Source organism: Notothenia rossii (assembly GCF_949606895.1).
Source record: "Notothenia rossii genome assembly, contig: scaffold_288, whole genome shotgun sequence".
Classification (NCBI taxonomy): domain Eukaryota; kingdom Metazoa; phylum Chordata; class Actinopteri; order Perciformes; family Nototheniidae; genus Notothenia; species Notothenia rossii.
In genome coordinates, this window is record NW_027639844.1 from 25,001 (window position 1) to 37,500 (window position 12,500).

The window sequence follows — 12,500 nt, forward strand, 5'->3', positions numbered from 1 at the left end:
TCCCAACACCAAGGCTCTATCCACTGCACCACACACAGGATCACCTGTAGGGTTGACTGTGGGGTAGGGCTGAACAATATATCGTGTCATGATGATAACCGCGATATGCGCATGCGTGATATTCAAATCGCAGGGTCGTGCGGTTTTATAAAAATATTTTAATACTTTTTTTCTTCGTTTTTTTTTTTTAGGACGTGCGATATTAAGTAGGTGAATGAACTCAAACACGTCGTGTTACAATTATTTTGCTGCTTGCTACAAAAGGAAAATTTGCGCGGCTCTCATGTCAGGGTACTTGAGTGAGTGACATGCAGGCTCTGCATCACAGCAAACCACCAATCATAATCATTCTTGATCAGAGCACAGCAGGCCCCGCCCCGCTAGTTTGGAGACCATCAAAACACCGCTAACAAAGGAGCGAGGCAGAGGAGGACAATACCGGCGAGAATGAAGATTTACTTCCAAAAAGAAAAGCCACATCTGCCATCTGGAACTACTCAAATCCTTCATCCGGTTAAATATTGTTAAAAAAAATGCAATATATATCACAAGGGAGAAGAATATCGCAATGTCAGTGTTTTTCAATATCGTGCAGCCCTACTGTAGTGTTACCTGTAGTGTCACCTGTAGTGTTACCTGTAGTGTTACCTGTAGGATCACCTGTAGTGTTACCTGTAGTGTTACCTGTAGTGTTACCTGTAGTGTTACCTGTAGGATCACCTGTAGTGTTACCTGTAGTGTCACCTGTAGTGTTACCTGTAGGATCACCTGTAGTGTTACCTGTAGTGTCACCTGTACTGTTACCTGTAGTGTTACCTGTAGTGTCACCTGTAGTGTTACCTGTAGTGTTACCTGTAGGATCACCTGTAGTGTTACCTGTAGTGTTACCTGTAATGTTACCTGTAGTGTTACCTGTAGGATCACCTGTAGTGTTGCCTGTAGTGTTGCCTGTAGTGTTGCCTTTAGTGTTACCTGTAGTGTTACCTTTAGTGTTACCTGCAGTGTTACCTGTAGGATCACCTGTAGTGTTACCTGCAGTGTTACCTGTAGGATCCCCTGTAGTGTCACCTGTAGTGTTACCTGTAGTGTCACCTGTAGTGTTACCTGTAGTGTTACCTGTAGTGTTACCTGCAGTGTTACCTGTAGGATCACCTGTAGTGTTACCTGTAGTGTTACTTGTAGGATCACCTGTAGTGTCGCCTGTAGTGTTGCCTGTAGTGTTGCCTGTAGTGTTACCTGTAGTGTTACCTGTAGTGTTACCTGTAGTGTTACCTTTAGTGTTACCTGCAGTGTTACCTGTAGGATCACCTGTAGTGTTACCTGTAGTGTTACTTGTAGGATCACCTGTAGTGTTGCCTGTAGTGTTACCTGTAGTGTCACCTGTAGTGTTACCTGTAGTGTCGCCTGTAGTGTTGCCTGTAGTGTTACCTGTAGTGTTACCTGTAGGATCACCTGTAGTGTTACCTGTAGTGTTACCTGTAGTGTCACCTGTAGTGTTACCTGTAGTGTTGCCTGTAGTGTTACCTGTAGTGTTACCTGTAGGATCACCTGTAGTGTTACCTGTAGTGTTACCTGTAGTGTCACCTGTAGTGTTACCTGTAGTGTTACCTGTAGTGTCGCCTGTAGTGTTGCCTGTAGTGTTACCTGCAGTGTTACCTGTAGTGTTGCCTGTAGTGTTGCCTGTAGTGTCGCCTGTAGTGTTACCTGTAGTGTTACCTGTAGGATCACCTGTAGTGTCGCCTGTAGTGTTACCTGTAGTGTTACCTGTAGGATCACCTGTAGTGTTACCTGTAGTGTTACCTGCAGTGTTACCTGTAGTGTTACCTGTAGTGTTGCCTGTAGTGTTGCCTGTAGTGTCGCCTGTAGTGTTACCTGTAGTGTTACCTGTAGGATCACCTGTAGTGTCGCCTGTAGTGTTACCTGTAGTGTTACCTGTAGTGTTACCTGTAGTGTTACCTGTAGGATCACCTGTAGTGTCGCCTGTAGTGTTACCTGTAGTGTCGCCTGTAGTGTTACCTGTAGTGTTACCTGTAGTGTTGCCTGTAGTGTCGCCTGTAGTGTCGCCTGTAGTGTTACCTGTAGTGTTGCCTGTAGTGTTGCCTGTAGTGTTACCTGTAGTGTTACCTCTAGGATCACCTGTAGTGTCGCCTGTAGTGTTACCTGTAGTGTCGCCTGTAGTGTTGCCTGTAGTGTTACCTGTAGTGTCGCCTGTAGTGTTGCCTGTAGTGTTACCTGTAGGATCACCTGTAGTGTCGCCTGTAGTGTTACCTGTAGTGTTACCTGTAGTGTTACCTGTAGTGTTACCTGTAGTGTCGCCTGTAGTGTCACCTGTAGTGTTACCTGTAGTGTTACCTGTAGTGTCGCCTGTAGTGTTACCTGTAGGATCACCTGTAGTGTTGCCTGTAGTGTTGCCTGTAGTGTTGCCTGTAGTGTCGCCTGTAGTGTCACCTGTAGTGTTACCTGTAGTGTTACCTGTAGTGTTACCTGTAGGATCACCTGTAGTGTTGCCTGTAGTGTCGCCTGTAGTGTTACCTGTAGTGTTGCCTGTAGTGTTGCCTGTAGTGTTACCTGTAGTGTTGCCTGTAGTGTTACCTGTAGTGTTACCTTTACGGCCCGTCTACACTACAGGCATGAAAAAATCTTGAAGCTGGGCGTGTCTGAAGCTTGGCGATTTTTTGCGAGCAACCAATCACATGAATCTCCCGCCTCCGACATACAAAGCAATAGCAATGTTAAAACGAAGTAAACTGGATATAAACTCTCCAAACAGGCGAAAAAACTATCAGTTTCACCCACTGTCTGTGCCACCTCCCTCCATGCCTGGTTCCTCCGGTTTGTATCCCGGTAAATAGTTTCGGTCGTAAAGAACCGGGTGATTTGCTACCGTAATATCTCGTTTGGAATATGAGGAAATGAACTGCGGTCTGGCTCTCCCAGCTTGTACGCGGTTTGATTGGCTGAGCTTGCACTGGCGGGATTTGCATAAACGGAATTTGATTGGCTGATGCCAAGCATCGAGCCTCAAAAGTTGAACATTGTTCAACTTTTGATGCCGATAGATGCTCGTGATGCTTGCAAAGCCATGCCATGCTCCCCACAATGCAGTTCGGCGAAGATTACAAATCTTCTATGTCACCCCATTCAAGTGAATGGGCAAAGCGTTGAAAGCATTTTTTGATGCCTGCAGTGTAGACGTACCGTTAGTGTTACCTGTAGTGTTACCTGTAGTGTTACCTGTAGTGTTACCTGTAGTGTTGCCTGTAGTGTTACCTGCAGTGTTACCTGTAGGATCACCTGTAGTGTTACCTGTAGTGTTACCTTTAGTGTTACCTTTAGTGTTACCTGCAGTGTTACCTGTAGGATCACCTGTAGTGTTGCCTGTAGTGTTACCTTTAGTGTTACCTGTAGTGTTACCTTTATTGTTACCTTTAGTGTTACCTGCAGTGTTACCTGTAGGATCACCTGTAGTGTTACCTGCAGTGTTACCTGTAGTGTTGCCTGTAGGATCACCTGTAGTGTTACCTGTAGTGTTACCTGTAGTGTTGCCTGTAGTGTTACCTGCAGTGTTACCTGTAGGATCACCTGTAGTGTTACCTGTAGTGTTACCTGCAGTGTTACCTGTAGTGTTGCCTGTAAGATCACCTGTAAGATCACCTGTAGTGTTGCCTGTAGTGTTACCTGTAGTGTTGCCTGTAGGATCACCTGTAGTGTTACCTGTAGGATCACCTGTGGTGTTACCTGTAGTGTTACCTGTAGTGTTGCCTGTAGTGTTGCCTGTAGGATCACCTGTAGTGTTACCTGTAGTGTTGCCTGTAGTGTTGCCTGTAGGATCACCTGTAGTGTTGCCTGTAGGATCACCTGTGGTGTTACCTGTAGTGTTACCTGTAGTGTTGCCTGTAGTGTTGCCTGTAGGATCACCTGTAGTGTTGCCTGTAGGATCACCTGTGGTGTTACCTGTAGGATCACCTGTGGTGTTACCTGTAGTGTTACCTGTAGTGTTACCTGTAGTGTTGCCTGTAGTGTTGCCTGTAGGATCACCTGTAGTGTTACCTGTAGGATCACCTGTGGTGTTACCTGTAGTGTTACCTGTAGTGTTGCCTGTAGTGTTGCCTGTAGGATCACCTGTAGTGTTACCTGTGGCTCAGGTAAAGCTCCTCTTCATGTTTCCACAGAAGCGAGACGTGTCCTCAGAGGAGAAGGAGAAGTTTCCGTACGACATTGTGAAGATGGCGCTGCCGCCTGAAGCCCAGCTGGCCGCTGACGCTGAGGTGCCAATTCATGAATTAACAACCACTTGTGTGAAAAATAATCCCTGGTCCCCGGCTTGACCTTGAACCTCAAGATCCATGTATCTGTGATCCCCTCCAGAATGGAAGTAGTCATCACATACAAAGCATCAACTAGTTCCTGAACAGTGTCCTTCACATGCTGATATCCAAGAGAGGGAGTTCCACAGTCACAAGATGGAGGGATAGAAAGCAGTATTCAATGTTTACTTCAGATTAGCTCCACGTCAGAAATGATCATGCTTGTCACATGTCTCTCTCCATAGAGGCTGAATCATCATGTTCATCACATAGCTATCATATGCCTCAAAGTGTGTGTGTGTGTGTGTGTGTGTGTGTGTGTGTGTGTGTGTGTGTGTGTGTGTGTGTGTGTGTGTGTGTGTGTGTGTGTGTGTGTGTGTGTGTGTGTGTGTGTGTGTGTGTGTGTGTGTGTGTGTGTGTGTGTGTGTGTGTGTGTGTGTGTGTGTGTGTGTGTGTGTGTGTGTGTGTGTGTGTGTGTGTGTGTGTGTGTGTGTGTGTGTAGGAGCTCGGGGAGCACGATGACACGCCCTCAGCTGATGACCTCGTGGAGGCGTCGGCCAATCAGCATCTAGATAAATCTCCCAGTGCAGCAGCACTGCGTGTTCAGGAAGCCATCCTGAAGGAACTGACCAATGAGGATGTGCACAAGGTACACACACACACTAACAAACTCCCACACACAGCAGAAGCCCCTCCCCTGGTTAAAAGCTGAATTTATTCCTCCCAAAGTAGCAATACAAGCCCCCTAAATACAGGTAACCAGAGGTAACCTGACCATGTGACCTCTCCAGGTGACCTGCTACGACCAGGATGTGGTGGGGGAGATGGAGGCGGAGCCTAAAGACCTGGGGGAGGGGCATCACGCCACGCAGACACTCACCTTTACAGACAGCCTGGGGGGGGAGGTGAAGGACGAGCAGCCGCCCGGTTGGTCCACTGCCACCACAGACATGAAGTTTGAATACCTGATGTACGGACACCGAGAGCAGCTCGCCTGCCAGGTGTGTGGCAAGACCTTCCTGGACGAGAGCAGACTCAGGTAGGTGCCACTCATCTGTAGGTAACAATCCTGTACAGTAACACACCTGACCTACTCACCTGTCAGTAACACTCAGTGTGAGAAAAAGTTTTTAGAGAGTACTTGTCCATGGACAAGTGAGTTTGGCAATTTACTTGTCCGAATACATTTTTCACTTGTCCAGAATGGAAAATATGGCAACACACATGCTGCAACCTGCCTGTGAGACAGAGTCCAACCACACATGTCCAACACTATAGGCCTAATAATAATAATACATTATTTTCATAGCCTATAGGCGTACGCTTTTCTACAACTTAAAGAAGCTTGCACGCTTACACATGTCCTGCAATACACATGTTTGTACACTGTTTGTAAAAGTAAATAAATAGTATGTTCATTTCAATAATGTACTTTCTATACCCTGCTTCATAAACAATACTGACATCCCTGTGCTCCTCCGAGTCTGGGGGTCCGGGGATGTGAGGAAAACGCGAGGACACAGACAGGGAGGCTGTTTCACTTCATAAAGGAAATGGCGGTCAATATTAACAACACAGGAGCTAAAACGCTTAATAATCTTCATTACGTGTTAAAGAAAGAACATAAGAAAGTTTGACAAAGATGAGGCTGTTAAACGGGCAGCGGATCCGCTGTGTGTAGAAAGAGAGAGAGAGAGAGAGACGCTGAGCTGCAGCGATCAGCTGATCCGGAGCATAGAGAGAGAGAGAGAGCTGCGGTCCGCGGGGTTCGGCCTCGCGTCCTGTCCTCACAACTCTTATTAATCCCGGGACCTGACAATTGTTATTTGTTCCTACTCGGAACCGAGTTTTGCTTCCCAACCCTGCCACTGTGCTACACTTCCCGCCACGCCATGCCCCTGTCTCAGTACAGAAAGCGGCGAGATGCATTTCCTTAGGAATTGACAAGCAGAACCGAAACTAACATTTCTAAACGAACAATGTCGGACACGGACAATTTGCGAATGAGTTCTGCCTTTTGTAAACTTAATTTGTCAATAATTTGTCAATAAATGAGGGCGAAAAACGTCACTTGTCCACCGGACAAGTCAATTACAAGATCTACTTGTCCGTTATTGTAAATAACACGTCCCGGACGGTGGGACGTGTGCTTTTTCGCACACTGAACACACCTGAACAACTCACCTATCAGTAACACACCTGTACGCTAACACACCTGTACACAAACGCACCTCTTTAACACACCTGTACGCTGACACACCTGTACACAAACACACCTCTTTACCACACCTGTACGCTGACACACCTGTACACAAACACACCTCTTTACCACACCTGTACACTGACACATCTGTACACTTACTCACCTGGCCTCTCTTTGTTCAGGAAACATGAGAAGCTTCACTCTGCAGAGCGACCATTCGTCTGTGAGATCTGCACCAAAGCTTTCACCACCCAGGCTCACCTGAAAGGTAAACAAACTATCCTCAGGAACAGTCACCTGCAGGTAAAAACACACCTGTCCTCAGGAACAGTCACCTGCAGGCAAAAACACACCTGTCCTCAGGAACAGTCACCTGCAGGCAAAAACACACCTGTCCTCAGGAACAGTCACCTGCAGGCAAAAACACACCTGTCCTCAGGAACAGTCACCTGCAGGTAAAAACACACCTGTCCTCAGGAACAGTCACCTGCAGGCAAAAACACACCTGTCCTCAGGAACAGTCACCTGCAGGCAAAAACACACCTGTCCTCAGGAACAGTCACCTGCAGGCAAAAACACACCTGTCCTCAGGAACAGTCACCTGCAGGCAAAAACACACCTGTCCTCAGGAACAGTCACCTGCAGGCAAAAACACACCTGTCCTCAGGAACAGTCACCTGCAGGCAAAAACACACCTGTCCTCAGGAACAGTCACCTGCAGGCAAAAACACACCTGTCCTCAGGAACAGTCACCTGCAGGTAAAAACACCCAAAGCTTTAGATCAATTTGGCTCCGCCCCTCATCTGTGTGTTTGGCCCCGCCCCTTACCTGTACATTTCAGAACACCTGAAGATCCACACAGGCTACAAACCGTATAGGTGCGACGTTTGTGGGAAATCGTTTATTCGAGCGCCGGACCTAAAGAAACACGAGCGAGTTCACAGCAACGAGAGGCCGTTCGCCTGCCAGATGTGTGACAAGGTGAGCTCATCTGTCGGTCACCTGACTTTAACACCTGTCTCACCTGTCTGTCTCTCACCTGACTTTATCACCTGTCTCACCTGTCTTTCTCTCACCTGTCTTTCTCTCACCTGTCTGTCTCTCTCTCACCTGTCTGCAGGCCTTTAAACACAAGTCTCACCTGAAGGATCACGAGAGGAGACACAGAGGAGAGAAACCCTTCGTCTGCCACTCCTGCACCAAGGCCTTCGCCAAGGTAACACTACTACTGATACTACTATAACTATTTATACTACTATAACTACTGATACTACTATAACTACTGATACTACTACAACTACTATAACTACTGATAATACTACTACTACTACTACTACTACTACTAATACTATAACTACTGATACTACTATAACTACTGATACTACTACTACTACTACAACTACTATAACTACTGATAATACTACTACTACTACTATAACTACTATAACTACTGATAATACTACTACTACTACTACTAATACTATAACTACTGATACTACTACTACTACTACTACAACTACTATAACTACTGATAATACTACTACTACTACTACTAATACTATAACTACTGATACTACTACTACTACTACAACTACTATAACTACTGATAATACTACTACTATAACTACTGATACTACTATAACTACTGATACTACTACTACTACTACTAATACTATAACTACTGATACTACTACTACTACTACTACTACTACTACAACTACTATAACTACTGATAATACTACTACTACTACTACTAATACTATAACTACTGATACTACTACTACTACTACAACTACTATAACTACTGATAATACTACTACTATAACTACTGATACTACTATAACTACTGATACTACTACTACTACTACTACTACTATAACTACTGATACTACTAATACTACTACTATAACTACTGATACTACTACTACTACTACTACTAATACTATAACTACTGATACTACTAATACTACTACTATAACTACTGATACTACTACTACTACTACTACTACTACTACTATAACTACTGATACTACTAATACTACTACTATAACTACTGATACTACTATAACTACTACTACTACTACTGATACTTCAGTAGGGATGGGTACTGAGCCCGGGGCTGAATTATTAAAGACTGTGGTGCCGTTAAGCTCCAAAGTTATCAGTCTTTCTTTTGGAACTGGAGACATGTGTCTTATGTATTATTGCTACACAAACATTATATTGCAGTTTTAGTTTCGCCAACTCCGTTTCTAATACGCAAAAAGACTGCAAAATGCATCTATGATTATTTTTAGTATTTTCGATCTTTCCAATCCAGCCGAGAGATCTCTCTCTACCCATCTACATATAGTACTGTTACTGATCTGAGTTCCCTGTGTCTCCAGGCGTCAGATCTGAAGCGTCACGAGAACAACATGCACAGTGAGAGGAAACAGCTGAACCCCCTGCAGAGCGACACTGAGACCCTGCAGGCTGCTGCCATGGCTGCTGAGGAACAACATCTGGAGAACATCAGCTGCTCATAGCATCTGGAGAACATCAGCTGCTGAGGAACAACATCTGGAGAACATCAGCTGCTCATAGCATCTGGAGAACATCAGCTGCTGAGGAACAACATCTGGAGAACATCAGCTGCTCATAGCATCTGGAGAACATCAGCTGCTCATAGCATCTGGAGAACATCAGCTGCTGAGGAACAACATCTGGAGAACATCAGCTGCTGAGGAACCACATCTGGAGAACATCAGCTGCTCATAGCATCTGGAGAACATCAGCTGCTGAGGAACAACATCTGGAGAACATCAGCTGCTCATAGCATCTGGAGAACATCAGCTGCTGAGGAACAACATCTGGAGAACATCAGCTGCTCATAGCATCTGGAGAACATCAGCTGCTGAGGAACCACATCTAGAGAACATCAGCTGCTCATAGCATCTGGAGAACATCAGCTGCTGAGGAACAACATCTGGAGAACATCAGCTGCTCATAGCATCTGGAGAACATCAGCTGCTGAGGAACCACATCTAGAGAACATCTCTTGTATAATTAACATTTTCACTGGTTTTCATTTTAAGCAGTCATTTCTTTTTATTTGAACCTTAACTGATGATCTCAACGATCATGTGACTGACACGTGATGAACATGTGACTGACACGTGATGAACATAAGATGGACACGTGATGAACATGTCATGAACAGGTGATGAACATGTCATGAACATGTGACTGACACGTGATGAACATAAGATGGACACGTGATGAACATGTCATGAACAGGTGACTTGACACGTGACGAACATGTGATTAAAATGGCTGTCATGTGATGAACATGGCCGTCATGTGACTGACATGTGATGAACATGGCCGTCATGTGACTGACATGTGATGAACATGGCCGTCATGTGACTGACACTTGACAAACATGTGACTGACACTTGACGAACATGTAACTGACACTTGACGAACATGGCCGTGTAATTTTTGTATTTTTGTCTGAAGGTTTGTGTTTGTGTTTATAAACTGCAGCTCGCTCAGTTTAATGAGCAGGGCGGCTCTGTTTTAACCTCCGTCTGTTCCTTTCATCTCCTGCACTTTATATACATATCCGTATTTAATATAACACAATAATATATAAAATAAATATAACAGTTCTCTGTAGTAACCAGCTCTGACCAGCAGGGGGAGACAGCATCTTTTCAGGTTTTTATTATTTTACATCATTAAACAGGAAGCATAGAAAACTCATACAAATAATGTTCATGATGGGATATGACGGTCACCATGACGACACACAGGTGTGGAGGTGAGACAGGCTGTGTGTCAGGGTTTGATCAGCCAATCACAGTGAGGGTTCACTTTGTAAACATCCAACAGCAGGCAGTCTGGAGGAAGACGCCGCTCACCTGAGAGACAGACGGACAGGTGAGCAGACAGACAGACAGGTGAGCAGACAGGCAGGTGAGCAGACAGACAGACAGACAGACAGACAGACAGGTGAGCAGACAGACAGACAGGTGAGCAGACAGACGGACAGGTGAGCAGACAGACAGACAGGTGAGCAGACAGGCAGGTGAGCAGACAGACAGACAGACAGACAGGTGAGCAGACAGACAGACAGACAGGTGAGCAGACAGACAGACAGGTGAGCAGACAGACAGACAGACAGACAGGTGAGCAGACAGGCAGGTGAGCAGACAGACAGACAGACAGACAGGTGAGCAGACAGACAGACAGGTGAGCAGACAGACAGACAGACAGGTGAGCAGACAGACAGACAGGTGAGCAGACAGACAGACAGACAGACAGGTGAGCAGACAGGCAGGTGAGCAGACAGACAGACAGACAGGTGAGCAGACAGACAGACAGACAGGTGAGCAGACAGACAGACAGACAGATGAGCAGACAGACAGAGAGACAGACAGACAGACAGACAGACAGACAGGTGAGCAGACAGACAGACAGACAGGTGAGCAGACAGACAGACAGACAGATGAGCAGACAGACAGACAGACAGATGAGCAGACAGACAGACAGACAGCTGAGCAGACAGGCAGGTGAGCAGACAGACAGACAGGTGAGCAGACAGACAGACAGGTGAGCAGACAGAAGGACAGGTTTTGTATCTGTCTCACACATTTGAACTTGGAGTGTTACAGACTCACAGATGTTTCCTCCGACTTCATAAAGGTGCTGAGCAGAACAGCTGGAGGAGAGAGAGATTATGAGTGTGTGTGGGATGTGTGTTAGTGTGTGTGTGTGAGATGTATATTAGTGTGAGTGTGTGTTACCTGTTGTCACACTCGAAGCGGGCGATCACGTCTCTGGCTCTCGTCTGTCTGTCAAGCTGTATCGCCATGGAGACCTTAGTGTGGCAGGGGGCGTGAACCCTGATCACACCTTCACATAACTCTGTGATCTACACACACACACACACACACACACACACACACACACACACACACACACACACACACACACACACACACACACACACAACATTACATTTGGTGGAGAGAGCACGCTCGTGAACTGTCAACGGGGGGGCTCCCGCGAGGTGCATGCCATCGCCCACTGCACCTCGCAGGAGCGTGCACAGCGTAAAGCGCTCAGACATTTGATGAAGGTTTGGAAACAATATCATTTCCTTTTTGGCGGGCATGCGTAACACCGGAGCCTCGCTGCGGGGAAGCTTTGGCGCTGTTCTGAGTCTGTTCTAATCTGTCCAACGGCTTTCTGTGTCTAACCTGGTCTGTGTGGTCTCACCTGGTCTCTGTCTCACCTGGTCTGTGTCTCACCTGGTCTGTGTCTCACCTGGTCTCTGTCTCACCAGGTCTCTGTCTCACCTGGTTTGTGTCTCACCTGGACTGTGTCTCACCAGGTCTCTGTCTCACCTGGTCTCTGTCTCACCTGGTCTGTGTCTCACCTGGTCTGTGTCTCACCTGGTCTCTGTCTCACCAGGTCTCTGTCTCACCTGGTTTGTGTCTCACCAGGTCTCTGTCTCACCTGGTCTCTGTCTCACCTGGTTTTACCTGGTCTCTGTCTCACCAGGTCTCTGTCTCACCTGGTCTGTGTCTCACCTGGTCTGTGTCTCACCTGGTCTCTGTCTCACCAGGTCTCTGTCTCACCTGGTCTCTGTCTCACCTGGTTTTACCTGGTCTCTGTCTCACCAGGTCTCTGTCTCACCTGGTCTGTGTCTCACCTGGTCTGTGTCTCACCTGGTCTCTGTCTCACCAGGTCTCTGTCTCACCTGGTTTGTGTCTCACCTGGTCTGTGTCTCACCAGGTCTCTGTCTCACCTGGTCTGTGTCTCACCTGGTCTCTGTCTCACCTGTTCTCACCTGGTCTCTGTTTCACCTGGTCTCTGTCTCACCTGGTCTGTGTCTCACCAGGTCTCTGTCTCACCAGGTCTCTGTCTCACCTGGTCTGTGTCTCACCTGGTCTCTGTCTCACCTGTTCTCACCTGGTCTCTGTTTCACCTGGTCTCTGTC

At 46.5% G+C, this 12,500-nt stretch overlaps 2 protein-coding genes across 2 annotated transcripts in view; one reads left to right on the forward strand and one right to left on the reverse strand.

The window, feature by feature from the left end:
- zbtb14 (zinc finger and BTB domain containing 14) overlaps positions 1-10,076 on the forward strand; it is a 13,417-nt gene extending 3,341 nt beyond the window's left edge. The window contains exons 4-10 of the mRNA XM_079695584.1: positions 4,173-4,268; positions 4,810-4,956; positions 5,099-5,346; positions 6,693-6,778; positions 7,353-7,492; positions 7,632-7,727; positions 8,899-10,076. Of these exons, the coding sequence (XP_079551710.1) occupies positions 4,173-4,268; positions 4,810-4,956; positions 5,099-5,346; positions 6,693-6,778; positions 7,353-7,492; positions 7,632-7,727; positions 8,899-9,039 (954 nt within the window). The 3' untranslated portion in view covers positions 9,040-10,076. The remainder of the gene's footprint in view (positions 1-4,172; positions 4,269-4,809; positions 4,957-5,098; positions 5,347-6,692; positions 6,779-7,352; positions 7,493-7,631; positions 7,728-8,898) is intronic.
- Positions 10,077-10,305: 229 nt separating this feature from the next.
- The window catches only part of LOC307027351 (rho GTPase-activating protein 18-like), a gene marked incomplete at its 5' end in the record, with an annotated part of 7,064 nt that continues 4,869 nt past the window's right edge, over positions 10,306-12,500 (reverse strand). The window contains 3 exons of the mRNA XM_079695585.1: positions 10,306-10,416; positions 11,176-11,216; positions 11,302-11,429. Of these exons, the coding sequence (XP_079551711.1) occupies positions 10,334-10,416; positions 11,176-11,216; positions 11,302-11,429 (252 nt within the window). The remainder of the gene's footprint in view (positions 10,417-11,175; positions 11,217-11,301; positions 11,430-12,500) is intronic.